This window comes from Oncorhynchus mykiss, chromosome 22 (genome assembly GCF_013265735.2).
Source record: "Oncorhynchus mykiss isolate Arlee chromosome 22, USDA_OmykA_1.1, whole genome shotgun sequence".
NCBI lineage: Eukaryota > Metazoa > Chordata > Actinopteri > Salmoniformes > Salmonidae > Oncorhynchus > Oncorhynchus mykiss.
The window spans coordinates 18,307,218-18,326,553 of NC_048586.1; the positions used below are offsets into that span (position 1 = coordinate 18,307,218).

General features: G+C 43.5%; 1 protein-coding gene across 7 annotated transcripts in view; it reads left to right on the forward strand.

The window, feature by feature from the left end:
- kalrna (kalirin RhoGEF kinase a) overlaps positions 1-19,336 on the forward strand; it is a 284,612-nt gene that overhangs the window by 205,699 nt on the left and 59,577 nt on the right. For 4 of the 7 annotated variants that reach the window (XR_005038797.1, XM_036958909.1, XM_036958910.1 and 1 more), the window contains exons 31-34: positions 992-1,093; positions 1,510-1,652; positions 1,947-2,049; positions 15,040-15,286. Coding sequence is in view for 6 of the 7 variants with exons in the window: in XM_036958909.1 (XP_036814804.1) it covers positions 992-1,093; positions 1,510-1,652; positions 1,947-2,049; positions 15,040-15,286 (595 nt within the window). In the remaining variant the exon portion in view is untranslated. Of the gene's footprint in view, positions 1-991; positions 1,094-1,509; positions 1,653-1,946; positions 2,050-2,679; positions 2,825-3,398; positions 3,526-5,844; positions 6,038-15,039; positions 15,287-19,336 lie in introns of those variants that run through there. The other 3 variants (XM_036958912.1, XM_036958915.1, XM_036958914.1) reach the window with 3 other exon arrangements.

Here is a 19,336-nt window from a genome sequence, read left to right on the forward strand (position 1 = left end):
TTTCACAAGACAGTGCTGGTGTTTTCATGTAGATATTGTGTCATCCAGCTGGCTAAGCTGTGAACCTAATAATACTTTAACGATGTGATGCCTTGCATGTGTCCTGGGGAGTCCTGGTGAGTTGGATCAGAAAGGCAGGTGCTTTTAACCAGTGGAGATGTTTGCTCCACACTGTGGGCCAAGAGGTTAGCCAACCCATTCCCTTTGATCTGCATCCAGCCTTGGATGAGATGTAAAGCCCCCATCGTGGGCGCGTGCCTGTGTGCCTGTGCGCGTGCCCGCATGCGCGTGCGCCTGCGTTGGATGAGTGCGCAGAGTATTTATGCTATTGCGGGCTACGATTCGTACGGCGCTCAAATGTAGATATTCTTGCCTTCTTATTTCAATAAAGTCACTCTCAATTGAGTGTCTGCTAAATGACTAAGATGTAGATTATGTGTAAGCAGGACTGGACTACGGTATACGTGTTAATTGCCCGCTTGTGTAATAGGCTACAGTATTTCAGGGTGTTTTAGAGGAAGCTGTGGAGGGAGAACACAAAGAGGCAGGTGTTGAATACATGAAACCCCGAGCAGATGGAGTGGTCTCAGTCCCGAATTAAAGCATGAATTATGAATGCATATGTGCGTGTCCAATAGCAGCTGTTCCAGCTTGCTTTCCACATGGCACCCTATTTGCCTTTATGGAGAGAGCCCTATGGGCCCTGGTCAAAATCAGTGCACTATATAGGGAATAGGGTGCCATTTGGGACACACAACCAGCCAGGATCCAAGGACTACAGTCCACAGGGACAAAGAGGAACGTTGGATGGGATTTACTATGACCGTATCTTAATGTACCTCTTAAATGCCATGTCATTATAAAGGGAACGTTGCTATTGGGGTGTTTTTAAATTATATTAATTGAATACTGAACACATGATTTGGGATGTTCCAATTCATAACAAGCATTTGAAAACAGTGTTTAAGAACTTGTTGTTCTCCATCTCCAGACATCAGAACTGGGCGTGACAGAGCACATTGAAGGGGACCCCTGTAAGTTTGCCCTGTGGGCTGGAAGGACCCCCTCATCTGACAACAAGACTGTCCTCAAGGTAGGTCCACAAAGGCATCTACTGATTCCTAAAGATAGTTTAGGGCAGCTTTCCCTTTTAGATCATAATGAATATGATTATACGGACAGGGGGGACCTGATCCTAGATCTGCACTCCTACTCTGAGACGCTTTGTGAATACGGGGCCCAGGTCTCTTAAAGCTGCCTTCTACTGATCTTCAAGATTTTTCAGGACATTGAGGGCCATTAAAGACGACATATAATATAGTCTGCCTAAGGACTAGGCCTGTAAGGGCCATGCCTTGCAGAAGGCATCATTTACACAGCAACAGCTTCAGGGTTACAGTGCAGTTTTTCTCCTTTGTACACCAACACCTTCTCGTGAACTTCAAGTGACAGAGGCCAGAGGATCCAAAAAGTTCAATATGATGTGGTGTGTCTCACTCTCCTCCCTAGGCGTCCAGCATTGAAGCAAAGCAGGAATGGATCAAGAACATCCGGGAGGTGATCCAGGAGAGGATCATCCACCTCAAGGGGGCGCTGAAGGAGCCCATCCACATGCCCAAAACCCCTGCCAAGCCACGCAACAACAGCAAAAGGTGAGCAGGCCCATCTCTCTGCCATGGCAGGCACCCACATAAGCAACACCTGGAAGAATAAACAATAATCAAATAAACAATAACCATATTTGGTAGATCAGTATGGCTCATTACATTTGATTTGGTCCATCGTTTAAATTCGGATGGCTAAAGATACGATACACATCCCCTTCAACAAACCAACATCAAGACAGACAGTGATGACACATCCCTTTTAACTCTCTCTCTGTGTGTGTGTGTGTGTGTGTGTGTGTGTGTGTGTGTGTGTGTGTGTGTGTGTGCGCGTGCGTCCAGGGATGCTGGTGAGGATGTCGACAGCCAGGGTGACGGCAGCAGCCAGCCAGACACCGTCTCCATCGCCTCCAGGACCTCCCAGAACACTGTGGACAGTGATAAGGTAGGAGGACGTCAGGAACATCTCTTCTATTCCCAATAGGGCTACACAAGATATTACCATCACACATATTTCACAATTGTGGGATGTGTATTGCATCAAACAAACAAAAAGTTACAGTGATATCGGTCACCTACAGTGCCTTCAGAAAGTATTCACACTCTTTGACTTTTTCCACATTTTGGAAAATTATTGACTCAGGGGTGTGAATACAAATGTATTTAATTTTCAGTACATTTGCAAAAATGTCTAAACATGTTTTCACTTTTTTTTTTTTTATGGGGTATTGTGTGTAGAATTTTGAATTCAGGCTAGAACACAACAAAATGTGTTATAAGTCAAGGGGTTTGAATACCTTCTGAAGGCACTCTGCATTGCAGACATTGCATTACATAAACCAATGGTGGCGTGCCGCGTCTTCGACTGCACAGTCGGGAATACAATTTCTAAATCATGTGATGTGGTTAGCTGATATGTTAAACACTTATCGTAGCATCATGACACCTGGCATGCATTTGCAATGTGGTCAGTCTGGCCAATTGACTCCTCCCTAGCTCTGCCCCCTGTAGGTCACATGATGGAGAGGTGATTTACAAACAGGGTTTCCCTGGCCTCTCTAATGTTCGCAGCAGGGGCTGTGGCCTGGCATTAGAGATTAGACTCCCCATGTAGATGCTACTAGGTTAGACAATAATCATGTGAAGCTATGAAAAGGGTGTTAAGGTTTTGTGCAGGCATGTGCCCTCACTCAGCATATGAAGGACCATATGAAATCAAAGTAAGGTTCATTTCAAACTATTTTGCAGCTAAATGGTTTCTCTTGAGCTAGAAGACACTGTATTGTTGGAGTGGGAGTAGCCAGCAAATCTGATGCCTTACGCTTGCTCACAGCAGCACTACAGGGTCGGACAGGCCATTTGCTTCAATTAAGACGCTGCGGAGCTGGCGCGAGATATGGCTTGGAAAATATACATCAATCCAGGGATGGGAAATGTGTTGTACACCATATTGTCCCTTTATACCAACTGTTAGTGATGTTACGTTTGATACCGGAGCTTCAAGGCATGAGTCGAAGTCACTACCTCGAAGCAGTATGCCGACGCCTGTATCACTTTTATCAGAAGCACATGATCAATGATGTCCGAAGCTTTGTTTCGTCCAACATCCACCTGATTTGGTTTGGTAGAAGACAAAACGTCTATCTATAATAATTTGGCTGTTCTAAATTATTTTGACCAGCAGCTGCCACTAGTGAATGCTGTGTTGAACAAAGCCTTGAGTAAATGAACCCATTTCTGACACAATTGACTGGAAAATCTCAATGCCTCAGGAAGCTTATTTTCCCCATCACTACCGACTGTTACACAGAGAAGATTGAACGACTGGGTTTTTAAGTGCCTGTCATTCAATCTTCTCAGTGTCACAGTTGGGATAATGGGACAATTCGGAGTACAGCACATTTCTCATTCCTCGATTGAGGTAAGCTTTCCGAGCCATATCTCACACCAGCTCCTCTGTCTTAATTTAATCAGTCTTTATGACCCTGTAGTGATATGACCCTGTAGTGCAGCTGAAGGCAAGCACAAGGTGTTGAATCAGCTTGCTAGTGTGAGTTAAGCTGGGCCACGTTCAGTAGTCAAATGTTCCGGATAGAAATTAAATAAATAGGGCTGACATGATTCCTTGTTCTGTGTATCAAAAAGACATGGTTGTTCTACCTCCTATTTCTATCTTAGCGTTCCACAACATTGCACTCTGTTGAACGTGACCCTGATAGGCGTTCTGTTGTGAAGCTGTCTCTGGTCGTGCCTGTTTGTTGTCTTGTCTTTTGGATGGAAGATCTCGCTTTGACCCTCCCCGCGGTCCCTGGTCAAAAGTATCGCACTAAATAGGGAATATGTTGCCATTTTGGATGCAAGCCAGAGAGGGAGGCCTGACCAGGCTTTTGTGACGCCCTATGGCCTTTTCACACAGTCCACCCACCCACATGCCATGCTTTGCCCCAGTGCTAAATGTCACACTGCCACACACAACAGACAGACAAGGCTCTAGAATGGAGTGACATGGTCTTGTTGGGCTGGTGATGAATGGGCCTGATGTGAGGGAAGTTTATGGAACAGCCGTGTGTGTGTGTGTGTTTGTTTGTTTGTGTATGTCCTTCCTGGGCTTCTTCTCGTGTGTTTTTTGCCTAGTTTTTATCTCTGGAACCCAACACAATTTCTACTCTCCTCTGTTGTTTGCAGCCCTTCCTGACAGTTAGGACTGCTTTTGTCTTGGAGGTTGTCTCAACTGAAGAACAATATTATTTCATTCAGTCTTGAGGTGGGAGTGTTGTCTTGTTGCTCTTCTTGGAAGGCTCAGTGCTGGAGCTCCCTTATAGTTTATTGCAAGACCGATAAGCTAAATTCCGATGTTGCTTATGCTGTTGTGAATAGGTAGGGGAAGGCTGGATAGTACAAATCACAGTTCATAACGCCAAACGGGAACTAATTTGAGCGGCTAAGTATCACTGACTGACTGTCATGAGTTTTTTCTTCTTTTCTCTCTGTTGTTATGTCGCAAGCCGAGCCATGTCAATTCTTCCACAGACTTGGTTTTGAGGTCTTTCCAAGCCCTTCCAATGCCTTCGTCTGATCCAAGCTGAAAGTTTGCCACTCTGCACAGACACATGCAGACTCCTGTCTCGCACCCACTGCTATGGCCCAGTGGCTGTGGCTTCCACTGAGGGAGGATTTGTTTTCACCATGCATGGAGCTGGAAGAGCTGGTCTGCGATCCAAATGGCACCCTATTCCCTATAGTGCACTACTTTTGTACAGAGCCCTCTGGGATTCCCTATGGGCCCTGGTCAAAAGTAGCGCAGTACATAGGGAATAGGCTGACATTTGGGACGCACGCCTAGGCTGCATCCTGGGCTTGTCTTGCTGCCGTCTGTCTCCAACTTGTATTTTTCAGCGGTGTCTACTTTCCCCTGTAGATCCACCCAACCCATGGCTCCATGGAGTATTATAGAGTATTAAGTCCAACAACAACACTTTTTTGTAAATTGTTGGCTTGTAGATTGATACATGATGAAAACAGTTTTCTAAAATGTAACTATTTTGGGTGTAAAACAGGGGCGTGCTTATTCACGAGGAACAAAATGGAAGCAAATGGGCTGAAACTGGGAAGGAATTACCTGAACATTGTCCAGTAGGAAAGGCTGTTTTTTGTTTTCCTTTGCAAAACATTTTACTACGGTATGCACTTATGAATATGACCCATAGTTCACAAGGGTTTTTGGCCTCTGTCCCTCATGCTGCACATCTCATGGATGTGTTGCTGTGCTCTGCTCATTCACTAAGGCAAGGCTGTGTGCCTCTCTCCATTAATAAAAGTTGACCCCCCCCCCCCCCCCCCCCCCCACCCTGTCTCACCATATAATGAAGCTATTCTCCCATCGCCACCGCTGCATCCATAAGTCACAAGACGACCCTCGCGCTCCTCCGATGGGAGAGGAGAGTTCTCTCTCTATTCTAACGTTCTCTTTCCCTCACTCACACGCTCTCTCTCTCTCCATCTTTCCCTCTCTCGCTCTCTCTTTTTCTTTCTCTCTACTTTTCTGTCTCTCTCTTTCCCTCTCCCTTTCTGTATCTCTCTCTTTCCCTCTCCCTCCATCTGAAGGCTTTGGGCCAAGTTGGGCTTAGCGGTGCCACACCCTCCCTCCCTCAAGCAAGCAAGCAAACACACACATTCCCTAATACACATACTGTCAGAGTGTAGATCATCACAGCAGCTTGGGATATCCAGTGTTCCACAGGCTTACTATGAGTCGTAGAGACGGGTCATAATAACAAACACTACTGTACAGCCTGCCTGTCTGGCTCAACCAATCAGAAGGCAGAGCTACTTGAACTGAGCTTAACTCACAGCAGCGCAGAGAGAGTGAAAGCAGAGCAAGAGACACCATGCCAAAGTGGATGAGCTTTAAACTTTTCAAGGAGAGCAGTCGCGTAAGTAATAGACCCTAGCTTCTTTACCGAAGTACCTTGGATCTTTTAAAGACCTGTGACGTTTAGAGAAGGTTTTGTCTAGGCTACGGGTCGTTTTGTCTCGGCTACGAGTCCTGCCAGATGTTGTCAGGCACTCGTCTGCTGTGCAATTTTAAATCATACCAAATGAATTAGTTGAATCTATTGATTTAATGTTTAGCCTGATCGGGATCTTTAAGATTGTAATTCTACTGTCTGAATCACACGAGTCCAAACTGTACATTACAGGTATGTATAGCTTCTCCACATATTCACCATAATAGAGAAAATGTATATCTCGCCACATAGGCATATCATTCATGGGAATCATATTGGAGTCACATGAAATGTGTTAATGTGGCTAACATCAGATGGCTGTAATGTTATCCCGGAGCACTGAGAAGAAGCACATTGCTGTGTTGAAAGGGAGTTCCCTCCCTCATGTCCCAGCAGTAGAGCAGATTAATGGTTAAACTGTGAGGGCTGGCTGGGCCAGTCGACAAAGGAAGCAGGCTATTAAAACTGCCTCAATGAGACAGTACTTACTGACTCACTGTGCAGTTCTGAACATAGAATTATGGATATTGGCAGCCTAGCAACATGACAAAAAAAAAACATCCATCTTGGTCAGGGAAAGTTTAATTCTTGAAACTGATCAAAATATTGAATTATAGGATATGTTTGGCTCTGGCTAAAGACATGGTTGCAGTAGATTAGTGGCTTGTCTTGTCTACTTTTTTACTGAGTGTATGCGCAGACCTGGGTTCAAATACTTTAAAAAATCATTTCAAATCCTGTATCTGTGCTTGATTAAGCTTGCCTGTTGCAATGGAACCGATTGAAAAGTTCCTAGTGTAAACCCTGCACACCTGGAATTCCAGGCAGGCTAAAGCAAACGCTCCAGATTTAATGCAAATAGCATTTTAACCCAGGTCTGTGTTCATATAGTCTAAGAGAATGAGGATGGAGGCTGTGTTGAGATGAGTATGCAGCAGACGGGAATGTCTTTATGACTGAAACACAAGGAAGGCTTGTCTGGCATTCAAAATTAGGTCATACTATGGCCCGCGAGTGATTTTATTTGGCCCCCCAAGTATACTGAGCAAAAATGTACTGGAAACCAGGGATAGGTATCTAGATTCAGCCGCAGGCCATTGTTTGATTGATTTATTTATTGTATTTTTTTACCCCGTTTTCTCCCCAATTTCGTGATGGACTCGGGAGAGGCGAAGGTCGAGAGCCATGCGTCGTCTGAAAAACACGACCCTGCCAAGCCGCATTGCTTCTTGACACACTGCTCGCTTAACCCGGAAGCCAGCCGCACCAATGTGTCGGAGGAAACACCGTCCAACTGGCGACTATGTCAGCGTGCATGCGCCCAGCCCACTACAGGAGTCGCTAGAGTGCGATGGGACAAGGACATCCCGGCCGGCCAAACCCTTCCCTAACTCGGACGACGCTGGGCCAATTGTGCGCCCCCTCATGGGTCTCCCGGATGCTGCCGGCTGCGACACAGCCCGGGATCGAACCAGGATCTGTAGTGACGCCACTAGCAATGCGATGCAGTGCCTTAGACCGCTGCGCCACTCGGGAAGCCGCACCGCATGCCGATTTATGACGTCGTGGATGGTTGGGGGACCAGAACAACTAAGCCCCAAAAGAGATTGTTATTTTCAAGGCATGAAATGATTGTTATTTTAAAATAACAATCACAAATGTCAATATTTTGTGGGAGTACTTGGGAATAGTAAACTGGGTGATTTGACAGTATTTTTATAACTTTCCAGAATGCACTAGGCGGCCCATTGATTACTCATGGGCAACGAACACAATGGGCGTTAATAAGATTCCTGTTGCGTTTACGCACTGAAGGTAGATGAGGAGTCAAACCAGGAGAGCAGAGATGTCAGTGTAGCGTATATATTTTAATCAGGGCATGTCCAAAAACACGGTACAGTACAATACCCAAAAGCAACGTCCAAGGCATTGGTAACTAACAGTACTCCCGTAACGAGCAAAAACACAACGCACCTTACTAAAATAACCACACGCGAAATACACTGAGGAAAGCCTCCACAAGCAACAAGAAAATAATCCCGGACAAACCTAAGCGGGGAAACAGGGGTAAATATACACACAGAAATTAAAGCAAAGATAAACCCGGTGTGAATGAACCAAATACAAAACAAACGGAAAAGGAAACATGGATCGGTGATGGCTAGTAGGCCGGCGATGTTGACTGCCGCACACCGCCCGAACAGGGAGAGGAACGGAAGTCGTGACAATTCTAATGGAGTTTCCCCATCTCCTCAAAAGTATCTCTTGTTGAATCAACAAATCACACCACATACTTTACTTTCTGCTTTGATCCTATGGGTTCATTCGCAATGGCCGCCAGTCCACCCACTATACCGTCATTGACTCTTCCGTTGCAAAATGTTTTTGTGGTGGTGTGTCCTAATGAATAGGACCCGAGTGAGCATTATTTGAGCATTATTTGACGTGTGTACCTTGAGAGAGGCTCGACCGCATCTCTGGCTGACATGGAGATCTCTTAGCAACGTGCCCCGTCTCCCCCCCTGGTGGAGGTGACCTGAGACCTGATACCGTGCAGATGGTGTTGAGGGGAGATGAGGGGCTGCGTCCCAAATGGCATCCTATTCCCTACACAGAGGGGCTCTGGTCAAAAGTAGTGCACTATATAGGGAATAGGGTGCCATTTGGGACAATACCGAGATGAGACGACACCGGCCACATCTGCTGCTTGCTGCAGCTTAGACCCAACAGCTGCTGACATTTCATGGACAAAACTGTGCTGGGGGACAGAGGGCTCATGCCATGTCAGCTCCATTGTACCGTAAAGCCTCCATCCACGTCCCAAATTACACCATATTCAGTGCACTACTTTTAACCAGTTCCCTTAGGAAATAGGGTGCTATTTGCATTCAGAAGACCTTGATTTACTTAACTTTTAGAACTCATTGTCAAAACGTTGCACATGGAACATGGAGATGTTGAGCATTGCTCTTATGATTATTTATTGTGAATGTTCGCACTGATGATTCTTATCATACTATAGAGAAGTTGCTTGGCTTGCAATGACCTCCCTTTGAACAATATTGCAGAATAGTCACTGGCACAGTAGTTGATTATCACAGCTTGACTTGCGGAGTGTTTATCATTCATTCAGCTAATTAACAAATGAAACATGGATGTCACTCGCATTGCTGTGATCATTTGGTGGGTTATAATTATGTATCTGTTTCTCCTCTGTCTTCACCTAAACTCCTATGACTAGGTGACATAATTCAAAAAGTTGCAGCTCCTTTTAATATTAAGGCCCTATGATGACGAAACGTTAGTCTTGGATGGGTTCCGCCACAGCCCTGGAAACTCAGACACTTTACAATTTCCTGTTCCCCTTAGTCGGCACGGCTCTGACATCCACGCTATTTTGACCCAGACTGGGTTCTCACTCACTCACTCACTCACTCACTGTCTCACTCAATCACTCACTGGCTCACTCACTCACTGTCTCACTCACTGTCTCTCTCACTGTCTCACTCACTCACTGTCTCACTCACTCTCTCTCACTGTCTCTCTCACTGTCTCACTCACTGTCTCACTCACTGTCTCACTCACTGTCTCACTGTCTCTCTCACTGTCTCACTCACTCACTGTCTCACTCACTGTCTCACTCACTCACTCACTCACTGTCTCACTCACTCACTCACTGTCTCACTCACTCACTCACTGTCTCACTCACTGTCTCACTCACTCACTCACTCACTCACTCACTCACTGTCTCACTGTCTCTCTCACTGTCTCACTCACTCACTGTCTCACTCACTCACTCACTCACTGTCTCACTCACTCACTCACTGTCTCACTCACTCACTCACTGTCTCACTCACTGTCTCACTCACTCACTCACTCACTGTCTCACTGTCTCACTCACTGTCTCACTCTGCATCTCAACACACTGAGCCAAATGTTGTCCTCAGTGGGTTATTTATGGAGATTGAGCGCACATTTGAAGAGTCCTGTATTTATGCTTTTGACTTGGGTCTCAATGTTTTGGGCTTTTCCAAATGGGTTAATGTCTCAAACAAAAGTTGGTTTTATTTGCCATAAAAATGAAGTGGAGTTTAAATATAATGCTTTAACCCCTACTCCTTGGGCCCGTCTCAAATGGCACCCTAATTCCCTATGTAGTGCACTACTTTTGAACAGAGCTGTATGGGCCCTGGTAAAAAGTAGTGCATGAAATAGGGAATATGGTGCCATGTGGGATTCAGCCCTTGTTTTTTGTGACTCTTGAAAACAGAGGGCACACCCTTATTGTTTTGGAAGATTCGTCACTGACACCCACACGGTTCTACCACAGTGTCTTATCCCTGGCTCATAACACGTTGCTATTTTTCCAGGTGGCTTTGCTGGAGAGGTTAAAATAGGAACTGTTGCATGCCATCATGAGATGTTTGTTTTTATTTAGTCTCTTTTACAATGGCCATGAAACAGTCTCCCTCAATGTATTTCAAATGAATCTGGCCTTGTGTCCTTCTATGTATGCATACTGTGATCCCCCTTAACTGTCCAGCTCCAATCATATTTTATTATGGTCACCACGATAATTAGGCTGAGTTACTGGCAGTTGTTATTCTACTAATTGGACAGAATTAATCATGTGGAGGTCTGTTGTGCTGCTCGCCAGTATAAAACCATGGGATGTATTAACGAACAAGTATTTATCACTATAGTAACAAGGGATTCTTCTGCAGGCTGTTTGTTTTTGTAAAATTAACTCCTTTGGGGACAGTTTCAATGTAAGACACCACTTAATGAGAGGTCAGTTCACTGATGTTCCGTTGGCTTTGGAACACAGGGAGGTTGTTGTTTGATTTAGGAGAGAGGGTGAAACACAGATCCTGCAGCTAGCTGTCTCCTATAAAATATGTTGAGGGAATCTTATTATTATCGCATTATTCACATGTTGTGAAACACTGATCCTGGGTCAGTTCGTATTTCCCCCACTAATGGTTAAGGTTAGGATTGGGGGGAGAGGACGCTGATCCTAGATCTGTACCCAGGGGAAACTTCAGGCTGGATCCTATAAGGACAGACACTGAGGTGGTGCTGTGGCCTGCATGGCCTGCCTGCCTGTTGAGAGTAAACGTACATGACATACATAGACAGGAAGAGGAGAGGCCCAGGCTGTCTGAGCCCCACTTGCACTCATGAATTTTACAGCTGGGACCAGATGGCCAACCATGCAGCTCACAGAGTTACCCCTTACCAGATAGCCATTCAGGAGTTACCTCAGAGTTACCTCTGACCAGATGGCCAACCATGTACGTTGCAGAGTTACCTCTGACCAGATGGCCAACCATGTACGTTGCAGAGTTACCTCTGCTCTCAGGGCCAATGGGGCAGGGGTAAAGTAAGCCGGGTCCGGTACAGCGTCCCGGTAAAACGTGAGCCTATCACAGTAATTAAAACAAAATGCAAAGATAACTATAGGCAATTGCACCATAGTTTAACATTAGCCTGCTGAAGGTCAGCTGCATGAAAATGACCGAATTGACTTGATACTCCAAATTGCATTGTGGTTCGACGAGAACACAAACATTTTGCCAAGTCGGATATAAGTGGCCGAGAACCAGATGTGCACTTACAGCAGTGGACTACAAGTGCAGTGGGCCTATATGAGAATCGGCGAAATGTCTTTACGAGTTCAGGTAACCGATGTCTCTTTCCATTCATCAAATTGCGGGTGCACAGTGCACTGTTTGGATGATTGTTTGACAATCGGATGAAAACATCAAGACTGGTTGTGTTTATGCCATGTTAAAAATGTAATACATGATGAAAGTTCCATGGCATACCTTTACTGGGCCGACAGAGATCATATTAAATTAATAGGGATTCTATATCTATATATATGAGACCCATAAAAAAATGTAGTAGGTCCCGTAGCGGTAAGAAATCAAATCTACTTCCACCCCTGGCGAGTAGGGTAGAGTTGCCCCTAGATGTTGATCCTGGGTCAGTTTTGCATTTCCCATCTCATCCCATCTCTACCTATTGTCAACTTTGACCCAGAGCTTTCTGTTGACTCTGTGAACTCTGTCCTATTATGCACTGGGTGTGAACTGTTGATGATGGTAGCGTTCGGACATGACTCATGCCTCTTATCAATGCTGTTGGCATATTAGTCAGCCTATTGAGCTGAGAGGTGTGTATTAGATTCTGCAGTCAGGCAGATATACCACTGAACTCTGCGGGCCGGTTTCCCGGACTAAAACCCTATTTCAGTAAAGAATGTCCATTGAGCATGGCAATGTGTTTTTTGTTGTTGTTGTTATAGACAATGTAATAGACTAAGCATTTTGCCCTCGAAAACAGTCTTGTTTGCCATGTCCATGTAACTTAACTGGGGCTAACAGTGACAATTCTAATAATAGTGAGCTCTTTAATGAAGCACATGTTTTGGCTCAGTGGTCAGAAATGGGAATTTGGAAATGGGGGGGGGGGGGGGGTGGGGGGGACAATGTAGCAAGTGATGCATAGCCTGATGATGCTTCCAGAAAGCTGTGGGTGGTCTGTCTTGATATACAGTGAGTTCTGAAAGTATTGGGACAATGACACGTTTATTGTTGTTTTGGCTCTGTACTCCAGCACTTTGGATTGGAAATGATACGAGTGCAGACTGTCAGCTGTAGTTTGAAGGCATTTTCATCCATATCAGGTGAATGGTCCCCCCCCATTTTTAGGGGACCAAAAGTATTGGGACAAATTCACTTGGGTATTAAAGTAGTAATAAGTTTAGTATTACGTCCGTCGATCTTCCTCATTCATCATTATTCACGATTCATTCAGGATTATCCATAATACATGTAGAATAGTCTAGAATCTGTTCTTATTTGCATTAAAAGTGACTTCAAAATAACACTATTTTCCATTCATTTCTTTTGGGCACAAAATAATCTGAAACGCAACCAAAACAAACAGAATATGCGTCCAACAAGTTTGTCGAGTCACAAGTTTGCTGTAGTCATTTGTGTGCTATGGATATGGGACCAGAGTAGAGCGTCTGAGCAGATGAGGAAGTGTTGAGTCGACTGTAAGTGACAGCCTGAGGATGGATCCTATCCTATTTTCATTTCCCAAGGTGCAAGGTGGGAGATTTACTGACTTCCAATTGGCTCCTAGCTTGATGATGATTGTGAAACCAGAGATAATCTTCCTCAGCCAGAGAACATTAATAATCATAGAGTACTGGGGATTTCCTCATAACTGGGAGCCTGCAGTCATTTATGACTCTCATCGATCAAACCGGTAGAGTGCCACAACCTCTCCCTGGTGTAGAGTTCCCATAGGCATGCGTCCCAAATGGCACCCTATTCCCTATATAGTGCACTACTTTTGACCCAGACCTCTTATGCGCCCTGGTCAAACGGGGTCGCTATTTTTGAGACTCAGCCATAATCACCAGACGACTATGAGATATAGTCTGAATGCGTCCGTTTATTACCACACTTCACTAACATAGTCATATAATACCATCCAGTTGAGTCATTTAGTGGGTGTGAATATGAGCAGGTTGAATCTTGCCTTGAAGGCTGAACTGAGCGATTTCCACTAGATGTGCCAGCTGCAAAGTAAAAAATGTACTATATTGTAAACATTTATGCAAACTAAAATGTGCTTTTTGGTCTCAATTTAAGGTTAGGTTTAGGCATTAGGGTTAGATTTAAAGTCTGATTTTAAGACTTTGTGGCTGTGCCAGCTAGTGATCATTCTGCAGAGCTGCCTCCAGAACAAGATTTGTGACAAACACGGCTAACCTGCTATAAATATGACGGCATGACTTCTCTTTCTAGAAACTATGCTGATCTTTGATACTGATAATGAGTTCATGACCAGGTCAACTGTGTTGAACTGATACACTCTCCTACATATTTATTTGGACAGAGAAGCTCAAATATTTAATTTGGCGTGTTACTCCAGCATTTTGGATTTGAGATCAAATGTTTTATGAGGTGACAGTACAGAATGTCACCTTTTATTTGACGTTATCATTGTACATATCTGTTTTATCGTAGAAATGAAATCACTTTGTGTATCTAGTCCCCCCACTTGAAGGTATAAGTATTTGGACAAGTTCACTTACAATGTATATTGTCAAAGGTTTAGTATTTGGCCCCATATTCCTAATATTCAATGACTACATCAAGCTTGTCAAGCTACAAATTTGTTGGATGCATTTTCAATTTGTTTTAGTTGTCTTTCTGCTGTGTTGTATAAATAATGTATCGTATCATTTTGGAGTCACTTTTATTGTAAAGAAGAATGGAATATATTTCTGAACACTACATTATAGTGGATGCTACCATGATTGCGGGTAATCATTCATGAATTGTGAATAATGATGAGTTAGAAAGTTAGATGCACAAAGATCATTTAATCCTCTAACTTTCTAACTCATCATTGTTCACGATTCATTCATAATTATCTGTAATGATTATCATAAGCTGTCCCACATGACACCCTATTCCCTGCAAAGCTCACAGCTCAGGTCCCAGTGTAGGTCAAGCAGGTTGATACTAGTGGTTAGTGTTGGGCCAGTAACCGAAAGGTTGCTGGATCGAATCCCCGAGCTGACAAGGTGACAAAGGAAAATCTGTCGTTCTGCCCCTGAACAAGGCACTTAACGCACTGTTCCACTTTAGGCCGTCATTGTAAATAATAATTTGTTCTTCACTGACTTGCCGAGTTAAATAAGAAAATTAAATAGCCCTGTTGTGGTTATGACGGTATTCAGATATTAGTTTAATGGAGTGCTATGAGCATATGCATAAAAACAATATGAGCTCTTTCCTTTTCTCTGCCATGATAATAGTATTATTTGTGCGAAAGACCCGCCTTGTTTTAAAGACTATATAACTCACTGTTCTCTCTCTCTTTCTGTCTCTCTCTCTCAGCTCTCCGGGGGCTGTGAGTTGACGGTGGTGTTGCAGGACTTCACAGCAGGTTGTTCCAGTGAGCTCAGCCTTCAGACGGGTCAGACGGTGGAGTTGCTGGAGAGGCCCAGTGACCGCCCCGGCTGGTGTCTGGTGCGGACCACCGACCGTAGCCCCCCTCAGGAGGGCCTGGTGCCCAGCTCGGCCCTCTGTATCTCCCACTCCCGCAGCAGCGTGGAGATGGAGTGCTTCTTCCCCACAGGGAAAGGTAAGGGCATCAACCATTTTACAGTTGAATAAAGAAGGACAGATTTATTGTAGATCTTTATAGAATGAAGGTGACATTTGGTCAACAAAAACAAGAAGGACCAATGGACTGTTTGTAAAAGTACAATGCATTTAATGTGATGGCTTGTTCAATAGAACGAAATCTTACACTTGTCTTGGTCCTCTGTTGTTTTGGTTTGGCAGCATGGTAATGTCACGTCTTTGTATCTCTCATTCAATGTCAGAGCTGTGGAAATATTTGATATGAATATACCCGCAGCAAATGTTTACCATTGTTTCACCTGCTACGGGCACTGCTGGATTTTTCAGAACTTGGAAGCATTTTGTTCCCAGACAACTCAACATGTCTTAGTCCTACCTGTAGAGGGAGGTGTTGGTTGTCACTAGGATTCGAGGCAGGTTGGCCATTTGACAGCTAGGGGAACATTTTGCCTCTGAGGAACCCTTGACATTTTACCTCGATACAATATCCGTCTCCACTTACGTCACTCAGAAAGGTTTTTAGGTATAATGATGGCAATTCTCTCAAACGGTTTTCACTTCAACATGCTGCTCACACTGTGATAGTAGCTAATGCCTCCCTGCTTTCCAGGACAAATGTAAAAGAGGTTCCGTTATGACTTTCATGGAGGCTCTCTCTAGCGTGGTCTAATGTTGTGTATATGGAATTGTAATTAGATTTTGATGTAGCGTTGAAAGGGGGTAGTTTTGACACTTGTCCTGTAACTTTAATTTACGTAGAGCTATCCATTGTCCGAATGAAACGTTTGTGTCAAACAGAGAGAGAGCGTACCACAGAAGTTTATAGAGTTGAACTTAGGGGTCACTGTGTGTCACATTTAGCCCAACAATGAGCACCATTATGCTCTTTCGAACACAGCCCATCCATAGCAACTTAACAAAGGAGCACAGTGGTTGCCGTAGGGATTTCTTCGGGTTATAAAATAAAATTCTACTTGTCACATGCTTCGTAAACAACAGGTGTAAGTGAAATGCTTACTAGCGGGTCCTTTTCCAACAATGCAGAGTTAAAGATCTAGAAGTTGCCCTAATGCCGATTGAGTCTGCTTTTTTTAAAACATTTGTAACAGAGCCGGTGTGCTTTCTAGGAGTCCATGTTGTGAAATGACTGGCTATTGTTAGCCGCCTCAGTGAGTATCTGACGAACCTCTTGTTATTGTTCATAGGACATTCCTTTGTCTCCTGTCCCGAATTTCCTTTGTTTTGCTGATTTGGACCTAAAACATCCCTTGTTCCTATTCTGAGATGCTGTGGACACCCTTGCTTCCTGTGCTTCTGTGAAAAGGGATTCTTTTTGGAATATAGTTTATGGTAGTGTTGGTTGATTGAGTAGCACAGTGAAACCACAAGGCTTAAGATAATACAGTTTGCTGAGCACTGTTGGGTTCTTCATATCCATTACATCCAAGTTAGTCATTTTGCATGTACAGTGCCTTCCGAAAGTATTCACACCCCTTGACATTTTCCACATTTTGTTGCGTTACAGCCTTAATTCAAAATGGATTAAACATATTTATTTTCAAACCCATCTGCACACAATACCCCATCATATTGGTAATTTGGTATTTTATTAGGATGCCCATTAGCTGTTGCAAAAGCAGCAGCTACTCTTCCTGGGGTCCACATGAAACATGACATAATACAGAACATTAATAGACAAGAACAGCTCTAGGACAGAACTACATATATTTTTTCAAGGCACAGGCACACGTAGCCTACATATCAATACATACACACACGCTATCTAGGTCCAATAGGGGAGAGGCGTTGTGCCGTGAGGTGATGTTTATCTGTTTCTTGAAACCAGGTTTGCTGTTCATTCGAGCAATATGAGATGGAACGGAGTTCCGTGCAATAATGGCTTTATATAATACTGTACGTTTTCTTGTATTTGTTCTGGATTTGGGGACTGTGATAAGACCCCTGTTGGCATGTCTGGTGGGGTACGTATGTGTGTCAGTGCTGTGTGTAAGTTGACTATGCAAGCAATTTGGGACTTTCAACACATTCATATTTCTTATTAAAATAAGTGATGCAGTCAGTCTCTCCTCAACTCTTAGCCAAGAGAGACTGGCATGCATAGTATTTATATCAGCCCTCTGATTACAATGAAAAGTAAGACATGCCGCTCTGTTCTCAGCCAACTGCAGCTTAAAACCTCTTGGATCTACCCATCCCGGATCCGGGAGAATTGTCATCAACTGACACTAATTAGCATAACGCAACGGACATAAATATTACTCGGAAATATTCATATTCATGAAATCACAAGTGAAATATATTGAAACACAGCTTAGCCTTTTGTTAATCACCCTGTCATCTCAGATTTTGAAATTATGCTTTACAGCCAAAGCAAGACAAGCATTTGTGTAAGTTTATCGATAGCCTAGTATAGCATTATGCCTAGCTAGCAGCAGGCAACCTGGTCACAAAAATCAGAAAAGCAATACAATTAAATAGTTTACCTTTGATGAGCTTTGAATGTTTTCACTCACGAGCCTCCCAGTTAGATAGCAAATGTTCCTTTTTTCCAAAAATATTATTTTTGTAAGTCGAAATAACTCCGTTAGTTCTTCACGTTTGGCTGAGAATTCGACCGGAAATTGCGGTCACGACAACCCCGAAAAATATTCCAAATTTGCTCCATAATATCGACAGAAACATGGCAAACGTTGTTTATAATCAATCCTCAAGGTGTTTTTCAAATATCTATTCGATAATATATCAACCGGGACAGGTGGCTTCTTAGTAGGAAAGAGAGAAACAATGGCCGCATTTGTCTTTTACGCACAAAACACTCTTGAGAGCCTCCAGCTGACCACTGACGCAATGTTGACGTTCAGGCTCATTTTGCAAAATAAAAGCCTGAAACTATGTATTGTGACACTTGACACGTTAGGGAAGCCATAGAAAAAGGAATCTGATATCTTATTCACTGCTCAATAGGGACGCATAGGAACTCAGAGCTTTCTAAATAAGAGTCCCTTCCTGATTGGATTTTTCTGAGGCTTTCGCCTGCAATATCAGTTCTGTTATACTCACAGACAATATTTGTACAGTTTTGGAAACTTTAGAGTGTTTTCTATCCTAAACTGTCAATTATATGCATGTTCTAGCATCTTGTCCTGACAAAATAGCCCATTTACTTTGGGAACGTTATTTTTCCAAAAATGAAAATAGTGCCCCCTAGATTCAACAGGTTATAACTAGGTCTTTCCTTGCAGCACTTGACCACACGACTGGACAATAATCAAGATAAGACAAAACTAGAGCCTGTAGGGCTTGCTTTTTGAAGTGTGGTGTCAAAAAAGCAGAGCATCTCTTTATTACATACCTCTTCCCATCTTTACAACCATTGAATCTATATGTATTGACCATGACAGTTTACAATCTAAGGTAACACCAAGTAATTTAGTCTCCTCAACTTGTTCAACAGCCACACCATTCATTACCAGATTCAGCTGAGGTCTAGAACTTAGGGAAGGATATGTACCAAGTACAATGATCTTAGTTTTAGAGATGTTCAGGACCAGATTACTACTGGCCACCCATTCCAAAACAGACTGCAACTCTTTGTTAAGGGATTCGGTGACTTCATAGCTGTGGTTGCTGATGCGTATATGGTTGATTCATCAGCATACATGGACACACATGCTTTGTTTAATGCCAGTGGCAGGTCATTGATAAAAATAGAAAAGAGTAGAGGGCCTAGAGAGCTGCCCTGCGGTACACCACACTTTACATGTTTGACAATAGTGAAGCTTCCATTAAAGAAAACCCTTTGAGTTCTATTAGAGGTTGAAAAACCATAACACATACAGTTGAAGTCGGAAGTTTCCATATACCTTAGACAAATACATTTAAACTCAGTTTTTCACAATTCCTGCCATTTAATCCAAGTAAAAAGTTCCTGTCTTAGGTCAGTTAGGATCACCACTTTATTTTAAATGTGAAATGTCAGAATAATAGTAGAGAGAATGATTTATGTCTGCTTTTATTTATTTCATCA